The following is a 13,031-nucleotide window of genomic DNA, read 5'->3' as shown; positions in this document are numbered from 1 at the left end:
GTCCAGCCAGGAAAGGCACAGAGAGCATCAGAGCTCTGCTCACAGGACGGCTCAGTCCAGAGACACCGTTCACACCAACACGACTAAGGGTTACTCCATCAGCTATAACAGGGTTTGATGTCACCCATGGACGTGAAACATTAGCAACCCTCCCTCTAACAGTCAGGTCGTTTAGATACAGCACTCACTGTTAACACTCCATGCCACAGGCCGGCTTCCCTTTTGAAATCCAGCACATTTATTAATGTTTCAGCTGAAAGAGGACAAAGATGGTTAAATCACGTGTTTAACCATAACTTGTGAGGAGTGATCCCCCCCCCCACAAGTCATGTGCATTTTCAGAGAAACCCTGAGATGATTACATCATCAACATAAATAAGAGTTTTAGGAAAGATACACAGCACTCCCAAATGCCATGCACCAATCAATCAAAAATCTTGGTTACCAAGTTACTTGGTTATTTAAATTACTGGAAAAACATAAAAGCAGAAGATCATATACAACTGTGGGTTAAAACGGAGAATCTGCTGGTCACTATCTGGAAACACAGGGAGCAGCATATACTCCAGAGGCTGCAGGCTTGGACGCGGAGACAAAGGACGGTGGCGGGCCTCTCGCCTCTCAACCCTACGCCCGCACACCCCCACTTCTCACGTCATCCTGCAGCCCCGGGAAACGTCACAGGTTCCCCGTGTCACTTCCCTTCAGAGCTGTTCCTTCCCTCCTGCCCACTCTCTCTCCCAGAGGCTGTGCCAAGCGTGCTGTAGGGTGCAGCAGTAGCTGGGGTCCCAGGGCCGCTTCCCAGAACAGCCCTGAGCTCAGAGCTCGGGCAGAGGACAGAGCCTGGGGCTGCCAGGTGCACCCACAGAAGGAACACCCAACAGTGAATAGGAAGTTTGGTTTGTGTGCCAGGAAATGCTGCTGCATTCTGATAAGAATACTGTACACACGTTCTCTTGTTGGCTAAAGAGCCCAAATTACAGGTGATACATGTACAGTTAGCACTGGATCTGAAGAAAAAGAAAACCGGGGGACCTGATTTGATAGAATTTTTTAAAAATTATGTAGGCCCTTGAACACACCTAAAATCCTTTTCCAAATGTCCACCGAAGTCTTGCTGGGTGCCCTCAGCTAGCCTTGCTTCTAAACACTGATATTTCAGATTTTACACATACCACTCAATTTACTTCCTAGTTTTGTTCAATTCCAGTATTTTAGTGGAAAGAAGTAAAGTTCTCTACGTTGCATAGCTGATATTTCACAGTAAAGGGGGAGCTGCCTGTACATTGCCAAGAGACAAGCCCTGACCACAAAGATTCCACTGGTATGTGGAATGTGGTGTGTGACAGCTTAAGCCAAAGCCAGCCACAGAAAACAGTAAGAAAAAGTGTGTCCTGATAAGGAAACGCAAAATGCGCTGCCCCTCAGCTACAGCACAGCTTGAACCAGCCCACTGGGCACAGACCAATGGGTAGTGAGTGGGTTTCACGCTCTGTAACGCCAATGTCCAAACTCCACCTGTCCAGGAGAGCAGAGGCCCCGAGCTCGCGAGCCGCACGACCTGCATTAAACAGCAGATGCTATGCGGACAGCGTCCAGGTGCCTTGTGCCCGGCCGGAGAGCCGCCCCACGCCCTCACCTTCTGTGTAGCCGCATGCCTGGGTCAGAGCCTGGCACTGTGCCAGCAGGGATGCGTGGGACACCGCGACCCCCACGGTGCTGCCTTCTTTGCTGGTTTTATACTAAAAGATTGCAAAAGCACAAGCTCGTTAGGCAATGTCTCTGGAGGCCGTACCCCTTCACCAACCATCGGTTCAACTGGAGCGCACTTCACACCCAGGCCCTCGAGGTGACACCCTCAGCTGAAGTCGGGTCACCCTGGGCAGGTACCGAGGGCGACAGGGCACGCAGGCTGGTCCCCAGGGGAGGATGTGAGTGAGTTCCCACAGGACACCTCATCTTTCTGGGGTGAAGGCAAAGCACAGAAGCTGTCGCCTGTGATCTCAGCAGCAGCAGCTACACTCGGGGAACAAGCCCTGAACACGGGGGTCTGTTTCAGCCTCGCCAGGCGAGGTTGCTACCTCGATGTAGGCGGTCCCGGCCCCCGCATCCGGTGCCGATGGGTGCCAGTCCTTGGGGGGCTTAGTCAGGTGCTTCCCATCGATCACCAGCCACGTGAGGGGCGGCCAACCTGTGAGGGCACAGACAGGGACACGGCAGAGGTGAGGATCAAAAGTCTCTGCTCCTCGCAACGGCATCTCTGCCGCCCAACATGCAGCCCAAGCTGCTGACAGCTGAGGAGCCTCGCCTCGCTGAACCTTTATGAACTTAGGTCAGACCGCCAGTGGCCCCCAAGCTGGACAGCACAGGTCTAGACCCTGACCCAGGCGAGGAGCAAGATTCCCCAAGGCCTCGAACATGCCCTTGCTTTTCCTGAAAGCCCTTCCGTCTCTTTCGGTCAGTGACAGGAAAGGACGCCCGAGGGCCCGGTTTAGCAGACAGCTGGGCCACACGCTGCCCGCCCACAGGCCCACCTTTGAAGGCCGCCACCTCTCCGGTCTGGGCCTTGGGCAGGCCTTTCTGACAAGCGTCCGTGGTCAGGGCCAGGGCGACGCCACAGCTGCCCAGCAGAAACCCGACCTGCTGGCTGCCAGCGTCCTGCAGAAACAGAGAAGGCAGAGGTGCTCGGCTCACACAAAGCAGAACTCTTTTTCTCAGCCCTTGGAAAATTAGGACAATTCAGCCCTGTATAGGTATATACTATAGGTATACACTATGTTTTCATCGAAATAAAATACTATTGTTTTTAAATGTGAAAGATATATTTTCTGCCATGACATATAAAGTTCTGGGTAATGGGCTAATTTCTCAAAATTTTCTTGCATATGACATTTAATACCGTTTTAATAAACTCCAAAAATAAGAGCATTGAAATTTACACTTGATTTGTGTTTGAAATTTACTGATTAATATGGGCAGGGGGCTGCCCCGGTGGCGCAGTGGTTGAGAGTCCGCCTGCCGATGCAGGGGACATGGGTTCGTGCCCCGGTCCGGGAAGATCCCACAGGCCGCAGAGAGGCTAGGCCCGTGAGCCGTGGCCGCTGGGCCTGCGCATCCGGAGCCTGTGCTCCGCAACGGGAGAGGCCACAACAGTGAGAGGCCCGCGTACCACAAAAATAAATAAATAAATAAATAAATAAATAAATAAATAAATAAATAAATAAATAAGGGCAGGCCTGACCTTTAGCAATCTTAATTATTTCCACACAGAATATGTCCTTCAGTAGAGTTTTATCATTTTCTTCTTATAAATTTTTACAAACTCTAGTTTTACCCTAAGAATCCCGGTATTCAAGTATCTCTTCATCATATATTACCCTTTGGGATATACTGCTTTTATTCACAAGCTTTACCTTTGGGATTCTTGAATATTTCTTGCTGATAATGCTCATGTGAACAACTGCTTGAACACTGGGGTACCACAGAAAACTATGATTTTCTAAAATACATGCTGAGTCTACTCCTAAAATGATCTATTTTTCAATAATCAGATTACTGGTATTTATACCTAAAATGTAATAGCTACCTAGAACATCAGCAACCCTCCCCCTGCCCCGGCCAGAAGTCATCTGTCAGCAAGGAAAGCTGCTCGCTGTTATGGAAGTGAACAGAAATGCAAGAGAATGTCATATGTTTAAAACTATCACTTAGAAGTGAGCTAAAAGACATCTCTGTAATGATTTACTTATCCCCAAGAAATGAAAGTTATTATCAATAAACACACCATTTTGAGAAATGATTTAACAAAACCTCATCAAATCCCAACTTCTATGCATTGGAGGAGAAAATGTTAGTTTCTGTTGGGAAATTCAAACAAGCGATATACTGGCCCCACCAACAGCTGTTCCAGTGCCCTTGTCACCAGCGAGATACGTAAAAGGAGCGTCTGGAGATGAAGCTGCTTTAATCTCTCTGAGACCCTCCCGCCTGTCCCCCCACTCCAGACGGCACCTGGAGTGAGGAGACTAAGGCCTGTGAATGGACACGTGGACTTCAGGATGAAGCCTCAGGGACCGTGAACCTGGGGCCTGCACCACACTTGCTACCTTTCTTGTTAGTGGCACTTCGATGGGGACAGGAACCAGCTCTGCCAGGAGACACCCATAGAACGCAACAGTGAACATGACAGGGTCGCTATTAGGAAACACCAGGGCCACCTACGAGTACAAAGGAAAACCACGAAATGCACTGTGAATAATTCAGTCATCTGAATGCCTGCTGCTGAGACAGAAAACGTTACTTTGAGTGCTAACCCTTGGTCCTTAAGTGTCTGCAGCCATGTAACTTCTAATACACACAGTCTTCAGGTTACGGTCTTTACCCCACATGTGACAAAATAATGTTAAACTCCTGGGGCTAAAGGCAAGCACAGCTGGGTCTGCCCGTGGGGTCTAGGTCCAGCTCCGCCCACTCTGACCATCTGGGCAGCAGCGACTCAGGGAAGGACGTGATGGACCCTCACCCACCATCAAGTAGCCCAGGTGAAAAACAACTGGACATGAAGAGGGAACCAGGAATCAAAGTCTATCAAAAGATCTTCCAAAAGAAAAACTCCTGACGCCAACGTTTTACTTGGACAGACCTTCGCTCAAGACCGAAACATTAACAGGGAAGGGAGGCGGGCCGAGAACTCAGCAAGACCCTGACAGCTGCCCTCTCGGAGTCTCCACGGCCCACCCCCTGCTCCCACCTCGTCATCATGCTGCCACTGTTTAAATTACATATTCTATTACATTTACCTTACATTTTTATTTTTATCAAAAAAGTTTTAAAACACAGAATTAAAATGACGAAAAGTACTAATGAAAAGCAACACCCATAATCACCCTTCCCCACTCCCCAGGACAGCCACTTTTTACCTACATCAACACAAACTTTTTCCACATTTAATATTTTTTCACATTAAATCCTTTGTATTAATGCTGTAAGTCTGAACAACCGAGAGAACACTGATGTCAATGAAACAGATTTTTAGTCTCCATTCTCACTCACTCCAACAAAGGTGCATTTGGTTACTTACTCTGTCTCCGGGTTTAAGTTGCGGTTCATTCTTACTAGTCAGTTTATTAAGTAGAGTACAAGCTAGTTTTAAACTCCGACTCCAAAGTTTGCCTAAAATAAAATAAAAATCCTAATCAATGTAAAATTTAAGAAACTAATAATTAACATTTTAATGTAGCAATCATAACATACCATTAACATACCATTATTACTGTATTGCTGAAAATTCAAGTTGTTTGCACAATGTTTGCACATTGTTTGCACAATGCTGCAATGAAGTTTTCTCTTAAAAACAACTTACAGATTTATTTTTCTTAACAGAAAAGTAAAACAGCATTTTATTATAGAAAATTTAGAACATAGAAAAGCCAGCTGAAAAAAGCATTCTTTCTGTTACATATGTACACACACACACACACGTATGCATAATCGTTAAGAAATGGGATCGTGCTTCATCCTCTTTTCAATCAACATTGCACTGTGAATGCGCTTTCATGTCATTGAATGTGTCTCAATTATACCCCTTATAAGAGTGGCATATAAGTCATTTAACCTTTACAACAACAATTCATGAGGTGGGTCCATCTTCATCTCTGCTTTCACTCAAGAGGAGACAGTCAGGGAGATGTTAGGGAACCTGGCAGAGCCACGGGCGCTGGAGGGGAGCGTCTGGACCCCTCCTGAAGGTGCCCGGCCCGGGGGGTGCTTCCCTGAGGAACACGGCACATGACACACGGGACAGTGAAGGGCAGGGGCAGAGGGCGAGGAAGACAGAAAAGCCTCAGTCCACCCCAAACCGGAAGCAACCCTCCCACTCACCCTGCGCGATGCAGCGACGCAGGAAGACAAAGCCGTCCTTCACCCTCCCCACCCCTGGGCAACCACGCGGCAACCACACGCCCTTTGCTGTAGAGTCTAAACTCGGGCACAACATTGTGAGATAAGTGAACTGTGGGGCCTGAGAAATAAATGAGAAAAATCGTCAACTCAAAACACCGCTGCCTTTGCCTAAATAGAAAGGTCAACTCAAGATGTTAATAACTGTAACTGTAACACATAAAGATTTCCAAACTGAATCCAGATAGTTATAAAAAGAAAAATGCATCATGACCTCTCTGCAACAATGCAAAGAGGTTTAACAGAAAATCAATATAATTTGCCACATTAACAGAATAAAGGTGAAAAAAACTAAAATAATTTATCAGTCAGGATTTTAAACATCCTTCTTAAATTTGGGATGAAAGGAAACTTCCTTAATGTGATTGTTAAAAGTCATCTTTAAAAATTCCATAGGAGGTATCATGATTAATGGTCAGATATTGAAAGCTTTCCCTCAGAGAACAGGAGCAAGTCAAGGACAACAGCCTTTTCACTGAAAGTCTCAGCCAATGCAATAGGGGTGAAAGGGGCAGAGAAGGTAAAACAATAGGAAACAAAACTGTCATTATTTGCAGAAGACGTGACTGCACGTATCATGAATCCTATAACTGAAATCAGCAAGGCTATCAGATATAATAGCAATATGCAAATAGCATTTAATATCTATGTGCCATCAATAACAGCAAATAAAAATTTTAATGATACTATTATAATAAGATTTAAATAAACATGCCAAATATCTAAGAATATGTGTTACCAAAAATATGCAAAGTCTCCCCCCAGAAACTTATAAAACAGTACTGAGGTTGAAAAAGATCTGAATGAACGGAGGAACCTATTACGTCCATTTGCTAGAAGGTACCGTAATGCAAACGTGCTAATTCTCCTCAAACTGCTCAAGGCAACGATAACCAAAACCTCAACAGGTGTGTTTGTGGCACCTGACACAAACTGACACTGAAATACCAGGGCGAGAGAAGCCAAAACGCTCTGGAAGAAGGAGACAAGATAGGAAGACTTACTTTCTCAATGGACATCAAGACTATTATAAAGCGACAGCAATTCAGAGAGCATGGCGGGGACTTCCCTGTGGTCCAGTGGGTAAGACTTCACCTTCCAATGCAGGGGGTGTGGGTTCGATCCCTGGTTGGGGAGCTAAGATCCCACATGCCTCAAGGCCAAAAACCCAAAACATAAAACAGAAGCAACACTGTAACAAATTCAATAAAGACTTTAAAAACTGTCCACATCAAAAAAATCTTAAAAAAAAAAAAAAAAAAAAGAGCGTGCTATTGGCGTAAGGGTGGAATATAAATCAACGTGATAAAACAAAGAACCCCAAACAGACCCACCCCGTGTGGACAACTCCATTTACAACACGGGTAGCACCGAGGGGACAAGAACAGGACAGCTGCCATCGTTCCTGAAGAACTGCCCCGGAGGCCAGGCCCACACCACACACACAAACTAAACTCCCTCTGGGTGGGCGGCAAGTCTAACGCGGGTGGGAGAAGAGCAGAGCTAGCGCCCAGAAGGGGAGAAGGGAAGCCTGCTGCAGGGCCGTGTGTGGCCAGGGGGCACAGTAAGCTGCCAACAAGGACTGGTGTCCAGAACACACAAAATGCCCACAAATAACCCTGTATAAAAATGTGCAAAAGATTCAACAACACTTGCCAAAAGAGAAAACCCAAATGATCAAAAACAGGAAAAGATCTCAACCTACTCAGTGATCAGGAAAATGCAAATTTAGCACCACAACGACTGTCACCATATTCTCACCAGATTAGCCAAAATTAATAAACCTGCCAATGACAGGGAGAAGGTGGGACTCATACACTGATCAGATAAGTGCAAACTGGAAAAGTCTGGAATTATCTGATAAATGTAAAGATGTTATAATCCCAGAACTAGCTAGCACCCCGTCTCCTAAGTATATACCCGACAAAAATGCACGCTTACATACCAGGTAGCACATACCGGAATGTTCCTGGTAGCACTGTCTGTAACAATTAAAACTGGAAATGACCCAAAAGTCCATCAACAGTATAATGGAGACATATATTCTGAAATATTCAATATTCATTCCTCAACAGAAATGAATGAGCTACAACCATACACAATAATACGGATGAATCTTAAAAGCATAAAGGTCTGAGACTCTGCTTCCAAGCAGGAAAGAGCAGTGGTGGCAGACCAGCACTCGCACCCAAAATGACTTAAAACTGGATAAAATGCAAAACCATCTGTCAGAGGCAGCAAAGACAACTAGAGGAGTTAAGACCCCTGGGGAAACCCTTGGGAGGTGAGCCGACCTTCTGCAGCTGTTCTTACAAAAACTGGGGGCGGGGCTTAGTGTCTGGCGCCCACAGGAGACGAACATCTCACGGCCTTGTGCCCTTCGGAGTGCTGCTGCTGGAGTGCGGAGACCGGGACTTCAAGAGGAGTCTGCTGAATCTTGGGGCCATGCACAGCAGGTGGAAACCTCTGAAAGGCCAGGCAGAGCCCCAAAGTCGCCACATAAGACAAAACCCATGGTTGGGGACCCACCCCCCAGAGGAAAGGGTCACAAAGATCACAGCAGTTTTAGAAAATGTGAATAAAGGAAAACAGAAAATCTCCAAACTGAAGTATGTATATAAAAAAGATGCCATGGGACTTCCCTGGTGCTCCAGTGGTTAAGAATCAGTCTTGCTGGTCAACCAATCCCTGGTTGGGGAACTAAGATCCCACATGCCGCAGGGCAACTAAGCCCGCGTGCCGCAACTACTGAGCCCGCATGCCACAACTAGAGCCCACGTGCCACAACTAGAAAGAAGCCTGTGGGCTGCAACGAAGAGCCCACGCGCCAAAACGAAAGATCACACGTGCTGCAACTAAGACCCGACACAGCCAAAATTAATCAATTAATTAATTTTTAAAAAAAGAATGCAAAATATAAAAAAGGCACGTGGGACTTGGAAAAGGTATTAATATAAATGTAATCAGAGTCCCAGGAGGATAGGAGAGAGAAATGGGGAAGAAGCACTATATCAAGAAATTATGGCTGTAATTTTCCAAAAACTGATGAAAGATACCATTCCATTGATCTAAGAAGCCTGTGGACCCCAAGCAGGAAACTTTCAAAGAACATAACAGCTAAATATGTACGTCACAGTAAGACAGATGCAAGCCAAAGCCAAAAAGCTGTCACAGGGAAAAAGACACATCCTCATCCAGAGAGGAGCAATAATCTGGCATCTCATTCCTCAAAAGATATCACAAAAGTCTTCAAAGTGCTGACAGATACCTGTCCGCCTTCACAAAGGAAGATGTGGGCAGTCCCACAGCCAGCAGGAGAGGTTACAGTGGGAAACGTGGAGTGGCAGGAAGGAACATTCCGCAAAGGAAAGAAAAAACAGCACGACTCCTGACTTAAAAAGCAAGAGTAGTGAGTGGTGTCTTACGGGTGTAGTGGATACAGACTGAAAACGTAAGACAAGGAGAAGGACCACAGGCTGGGGTCTTCAGGAAGCACTGAGGCAGAGCGCGGCACAAGAAGGGCTGCTGGGAGGTGCGGGACAGTGAGATGCGGGCGACGCTGTCCGGCCGCAGTCCCTGCAGGCTCCCTCACGAGGGAAGTCTGTGCTGAGCGGGACACAGGCCTTGTCCCAATGCCTCGTGTAACCCGCACCCTGAAGCTGAATTCCAGGTGGAGGCTGTCAGCAAAGCACACTCGTGAGTGTGCAGTGAGCTCCTTTCTTAAAGAATTACAGAGCCAGCTCTCTAACGAGCACAGGTGCAAAGACCCCAAACAGCATACTGGCAACTAGAATCCAGGCATTTATTGAGAAGATATCTTCGCCAAGTGGGATTTATTCCAGGAATGCAAGGGCTGCTTAACATTTGAAAATTAATCAACGTAATTCATCAAATTAGTGGAGGGCAGAGAAACTGTATGGTCACCTCGATGAAGCAGAAAAAGCCAATCCATGATGCGAAACTTTCAGCAAACTAGAAACAGAATTTCATAACGACAAAGAATTTCTACCATAAAACAAGCAAAAAAGCTACAGTAAACAACATACTTCAAGACCAACTGCTTTCCACCTAAGACAGAGAAGGATTCACACTGCACTGGCGGTTCCAGCCTGTGCAGTGAGACAAGAACAGAAACCGAAGGTGTGAGAACAAGAAAGGCCAAGACAACACCGTCATTGCTCACGGGGGCTCAGCTTGAGCACAGGATGCCCCAAACTGCTCATTAATAGACCAAAAAGAATTAATATGTCACTTTACCAAGATCACTAGATACAAAGTCACCATTTAAAAGATCAATTGCGGGCTTCCCTGGTGGCGCAGTGGTTGACAGTCCGCCTGCCGATGCGGGGGACGCGGGTTCGTGCCCGGGTCTGGGAAGATCCCACATGCCGCGGAGCGGTTCGGCCTGTGAGCCATGGCCGCTGAGCCTGTGCGTCGGGAGCCTGTGCTCCGCAACGAGAGAGGCCACAACAGTGAGAGGCCCGCGTACCGCAAAAAAAAATAAAAAAAATAAAAGATCAATTGCATTTCTATTTACAAGCAACAACTGAGTGGAAAAAATTTACTCATTCCATTACAATAGGACTAAATCTAACGAAAGAAGTTCAAGACTCCTGGACTCAAAAGCATAAAACGTCACTGAGAGAAACTAAAGTAGGCCTTCAAAGGAGGGATATTCCAGGGTCATGAGCTGGAAGATCCCATAACTGCAACGACACCGACTCGCCTCAAGTTGGACTATGGGTTCAGTGCAGTGCCAATCAATACCCCAGCAGGATTTTTTTCTGGAAATGGACAAGCTGATTCTAAAGTTTACTTGGAGGGCTTCCCTGGTGGCGCAGTGGTTAAGAATCCGCCTGCCAATGCAGGGGACATGGGTTCGAGCCCTGGTCTGGGAAGGCCCCACATGCCACGGAGCGACAAAGCCTGTGCGCCACAATTACTGAGTCTGCGCTCTAGAGCCTGCAAGCCACAACTACTGAGCCTGCGTGCCACAACTACTGAAGCCCATGCACCTAGAGCCTGTGCTCCGCAACAAGAGAAGCCACCGCAATGAGAAGACTGCGCATCGCAACAAACAGCAGCCGAGCAGCCCCCGCTCGCTGCAACTAGAGAAAGCCCGCGTGTAGCAACGAAGACTCAATGCAGCCAAAAATAAACTAAATAAATACATTTTTTAAAAAAAGTAAGTTTACTGGGAAATGTAAAGAGCCAAGAATAGTCACGGAAATCTTGAGGCGCAATCACAGAGCTGGGGGACTGACATCCAGCACAGACTCGTAAAGCTCCAGCAACTCAGGAAGCGCGAATGGTGAAGAGAACAGACCCACAAGTACAGTTTTCACCCGACGGATGACAAAGCCATATCTGGGGGAAGGGCTGTTTCTCAACAAATGATAGTGGGTCAATTCCATTCATAGGAGAGAAAATGAGTCCAGGTTCACACCATACACAAAACTAAACTGTAGATGGATCATATCACTAAGTGTGAAAAGTAGAACGAGTCTTCAGAAGAAGACTCGGGGGAGGAGAATGCCATTGTGACCTCAGGTCTGGCAAAAACTTCCTACACAGAACAGAAAGCACAAAAAAGGGAAAAAACAGACAAATCAGACTACATTAGGTTAAGGCTTCTTATTCATCTAAAGCCACAATTAAAAGTGTTAAAAGGCAGTGCACAGGGTGGAAGAAGATATTTGCAAAACATGTACTGGACAAAAGGTGTGTATCTGAAACATAAAAAGCATTAGCAAGCAAACAGAAAAATGAGCCAAAGATCTGGGTACTTCATAGAATGAGGTGTTCAAGCAGCCAGTAAGCACATTAGAAGCACCCTCAGCATCAGGCACTGGACACCACGATGCTCCCTCAAGGAAGGCGAAAGGGAACAGACAGTATCCAGTGCTGGGGGGTGGTGGAAACAGCTCACCAGCTCGTCCTGGAGCTGACGCTCGAGTCCTACACCCACAGCAGCACGAACGCCTACACGTCCACCTGAGACCCACAGAGAACGTTCACAACAGCCCGACACGCAGCAGCCCCGGAGTGGACACAACCCAGATGCCCACCTACCGCTGAGCTTGGACGTTGGCTGTGGCGCATTCTCACAATGAGATACGGTCCATCAATGAGAATGAACTGACCACGCAGCACACAGCACAGGGGTGAACCTCAGACAACGCTGAGCAAGACGCAGCCCAGAGCACCTAGGACAGGCTCACACCCAGCGGTCAGCAGGGCACTGGCCTCAGCTGTGGGGGACGCCGGCCTGGGGGCCAGAAGTGCCTTGGGGCCGGGTGCTCCGTGAAAACACATCCAGCCAAATGCATGCGATTCGTGTTACATAAACATGTAGAATGGAACCAAAAGACGCCAAACACAGAAAAACACATACCGCTTGACGCCATTTGTCCAAAGTTCAAAACGAGACAAAACTAAACTCCACTGTTCAGAAATGCACACACAGATGTGAACTCTCGAAACCACCAGGCAGGGAGTGGTCCCCCACTGGGGGAAGGGCAGTGGCCCAGGAGGGGCCCCCCCGGGGCGGGGGGGGGCGAGGTTCTGTTTCCCTGCCAGTTGTGTCAGCTTGTCCGGCATCTGTGCTCTCACGTTCCTCAAGCTGCACGTCTATGTTGTGCGACATGTAATATTTCACAGCTGGCCAGCGCCCAGCTTCTTTCTGTTGACACTTGCCATATGTGAGGGTGTAGACGGCCTTCCCCGTGGTATCCAGGGCGGTCAGGCACGGGGCTTTGGGCTGTGTGGTGCCCCACTGCTGCAAGGTGGCCAGCAGCGACGGTGGCCAGGTGCTGCCCATGGCCAGCAGCTCCCCTTTCAGCACCGCCATCTGGCCGCCCTCAGGCTTCGGCTGATTTGGATCTGGTTGCTGCACTACAAGCAAAACCGAATGTGAAAAGCAGCACTTCACAGAACCAGGCACATACTCTACTGTTAGGCATTCACATTTTATACTTTTCTTCTTTAAAAATACCAATTATAAGAAGGCTACCATAATTTGTTTAGATTTCCCCATCATTGTAACAGCCACAGACCAATTGAGCAAAGATGGA

At 47.4% G+C, this 13,031-nt stretch overlaps 1 protein-coding gene across 9 annotated transcripts in view; it reads right to left on the bottom strand.

The window, feature by feature from the left end:
- The window catches only part of DIP2A (disco interacting protein 2 homolog A), an 86,708-nt gene that overhangs the window by 36,607 nt on the left and 37,070 nt on the right, over positions 1-13,031 (bottom strand). For 8 of the 9 annotated variants that reach the window (XR_010840891.1, XM_067035319.1, XM_067035318.1 and 5 more), the window contains 7 exons: positions 12,655-12,852; positions 5,081-5,172; positions 4,107-4,217; positions 2,535-2,658; positions 2,082-2,191; positions 1,640-1,742; positions 189-253 (listed from right to left, as the gene is read on the bottom strand). Coding sequence is in view for 8 of the 9 variants with exons in the window: in XM_067035319.1 (XP_066891420.1) it covers positions 189-253; positions 1,640-1,742; positions 2,082-2,191; positions 2,535-2,658; positions 4,107-4,217; positions 5,081-5,172; positions 12,655-12,852 (803 nt within the window). In the remaining variant the exon portion in view is untranslated. The remainder of the gene's footprint in view (positions 1-188; positions 254-1,639; positions 1,743-2,081; positions 2,192-2,534; positions 2,659-4,106; positions 4,218-5,080; positions 5,173-12,654; positions 12,853-13,031) is intronic. The other variant, XM_067035320.1, reaches the window with a different exon arrangement.

This window comes from Kogia breviceps, chromosome 5 (genome assembly GCF_026419965.1).
Source record: "Kogia breviceps isolate mKogBre1 chromosome 5, mKogBre1 haplotype 1, whole genome shotgun sequence".
Classification (NCBI taxonomy): Eukaryota; Metazoa; Chordata; class Mammalia; order Artiodactyla; family Physeteridae; genus Kogia; species Kogia breviceps.
Note: the sequence above shows the minus strand (reverse complement) of the source record. Positions and strands in the feature narration are given on the sequence as shown.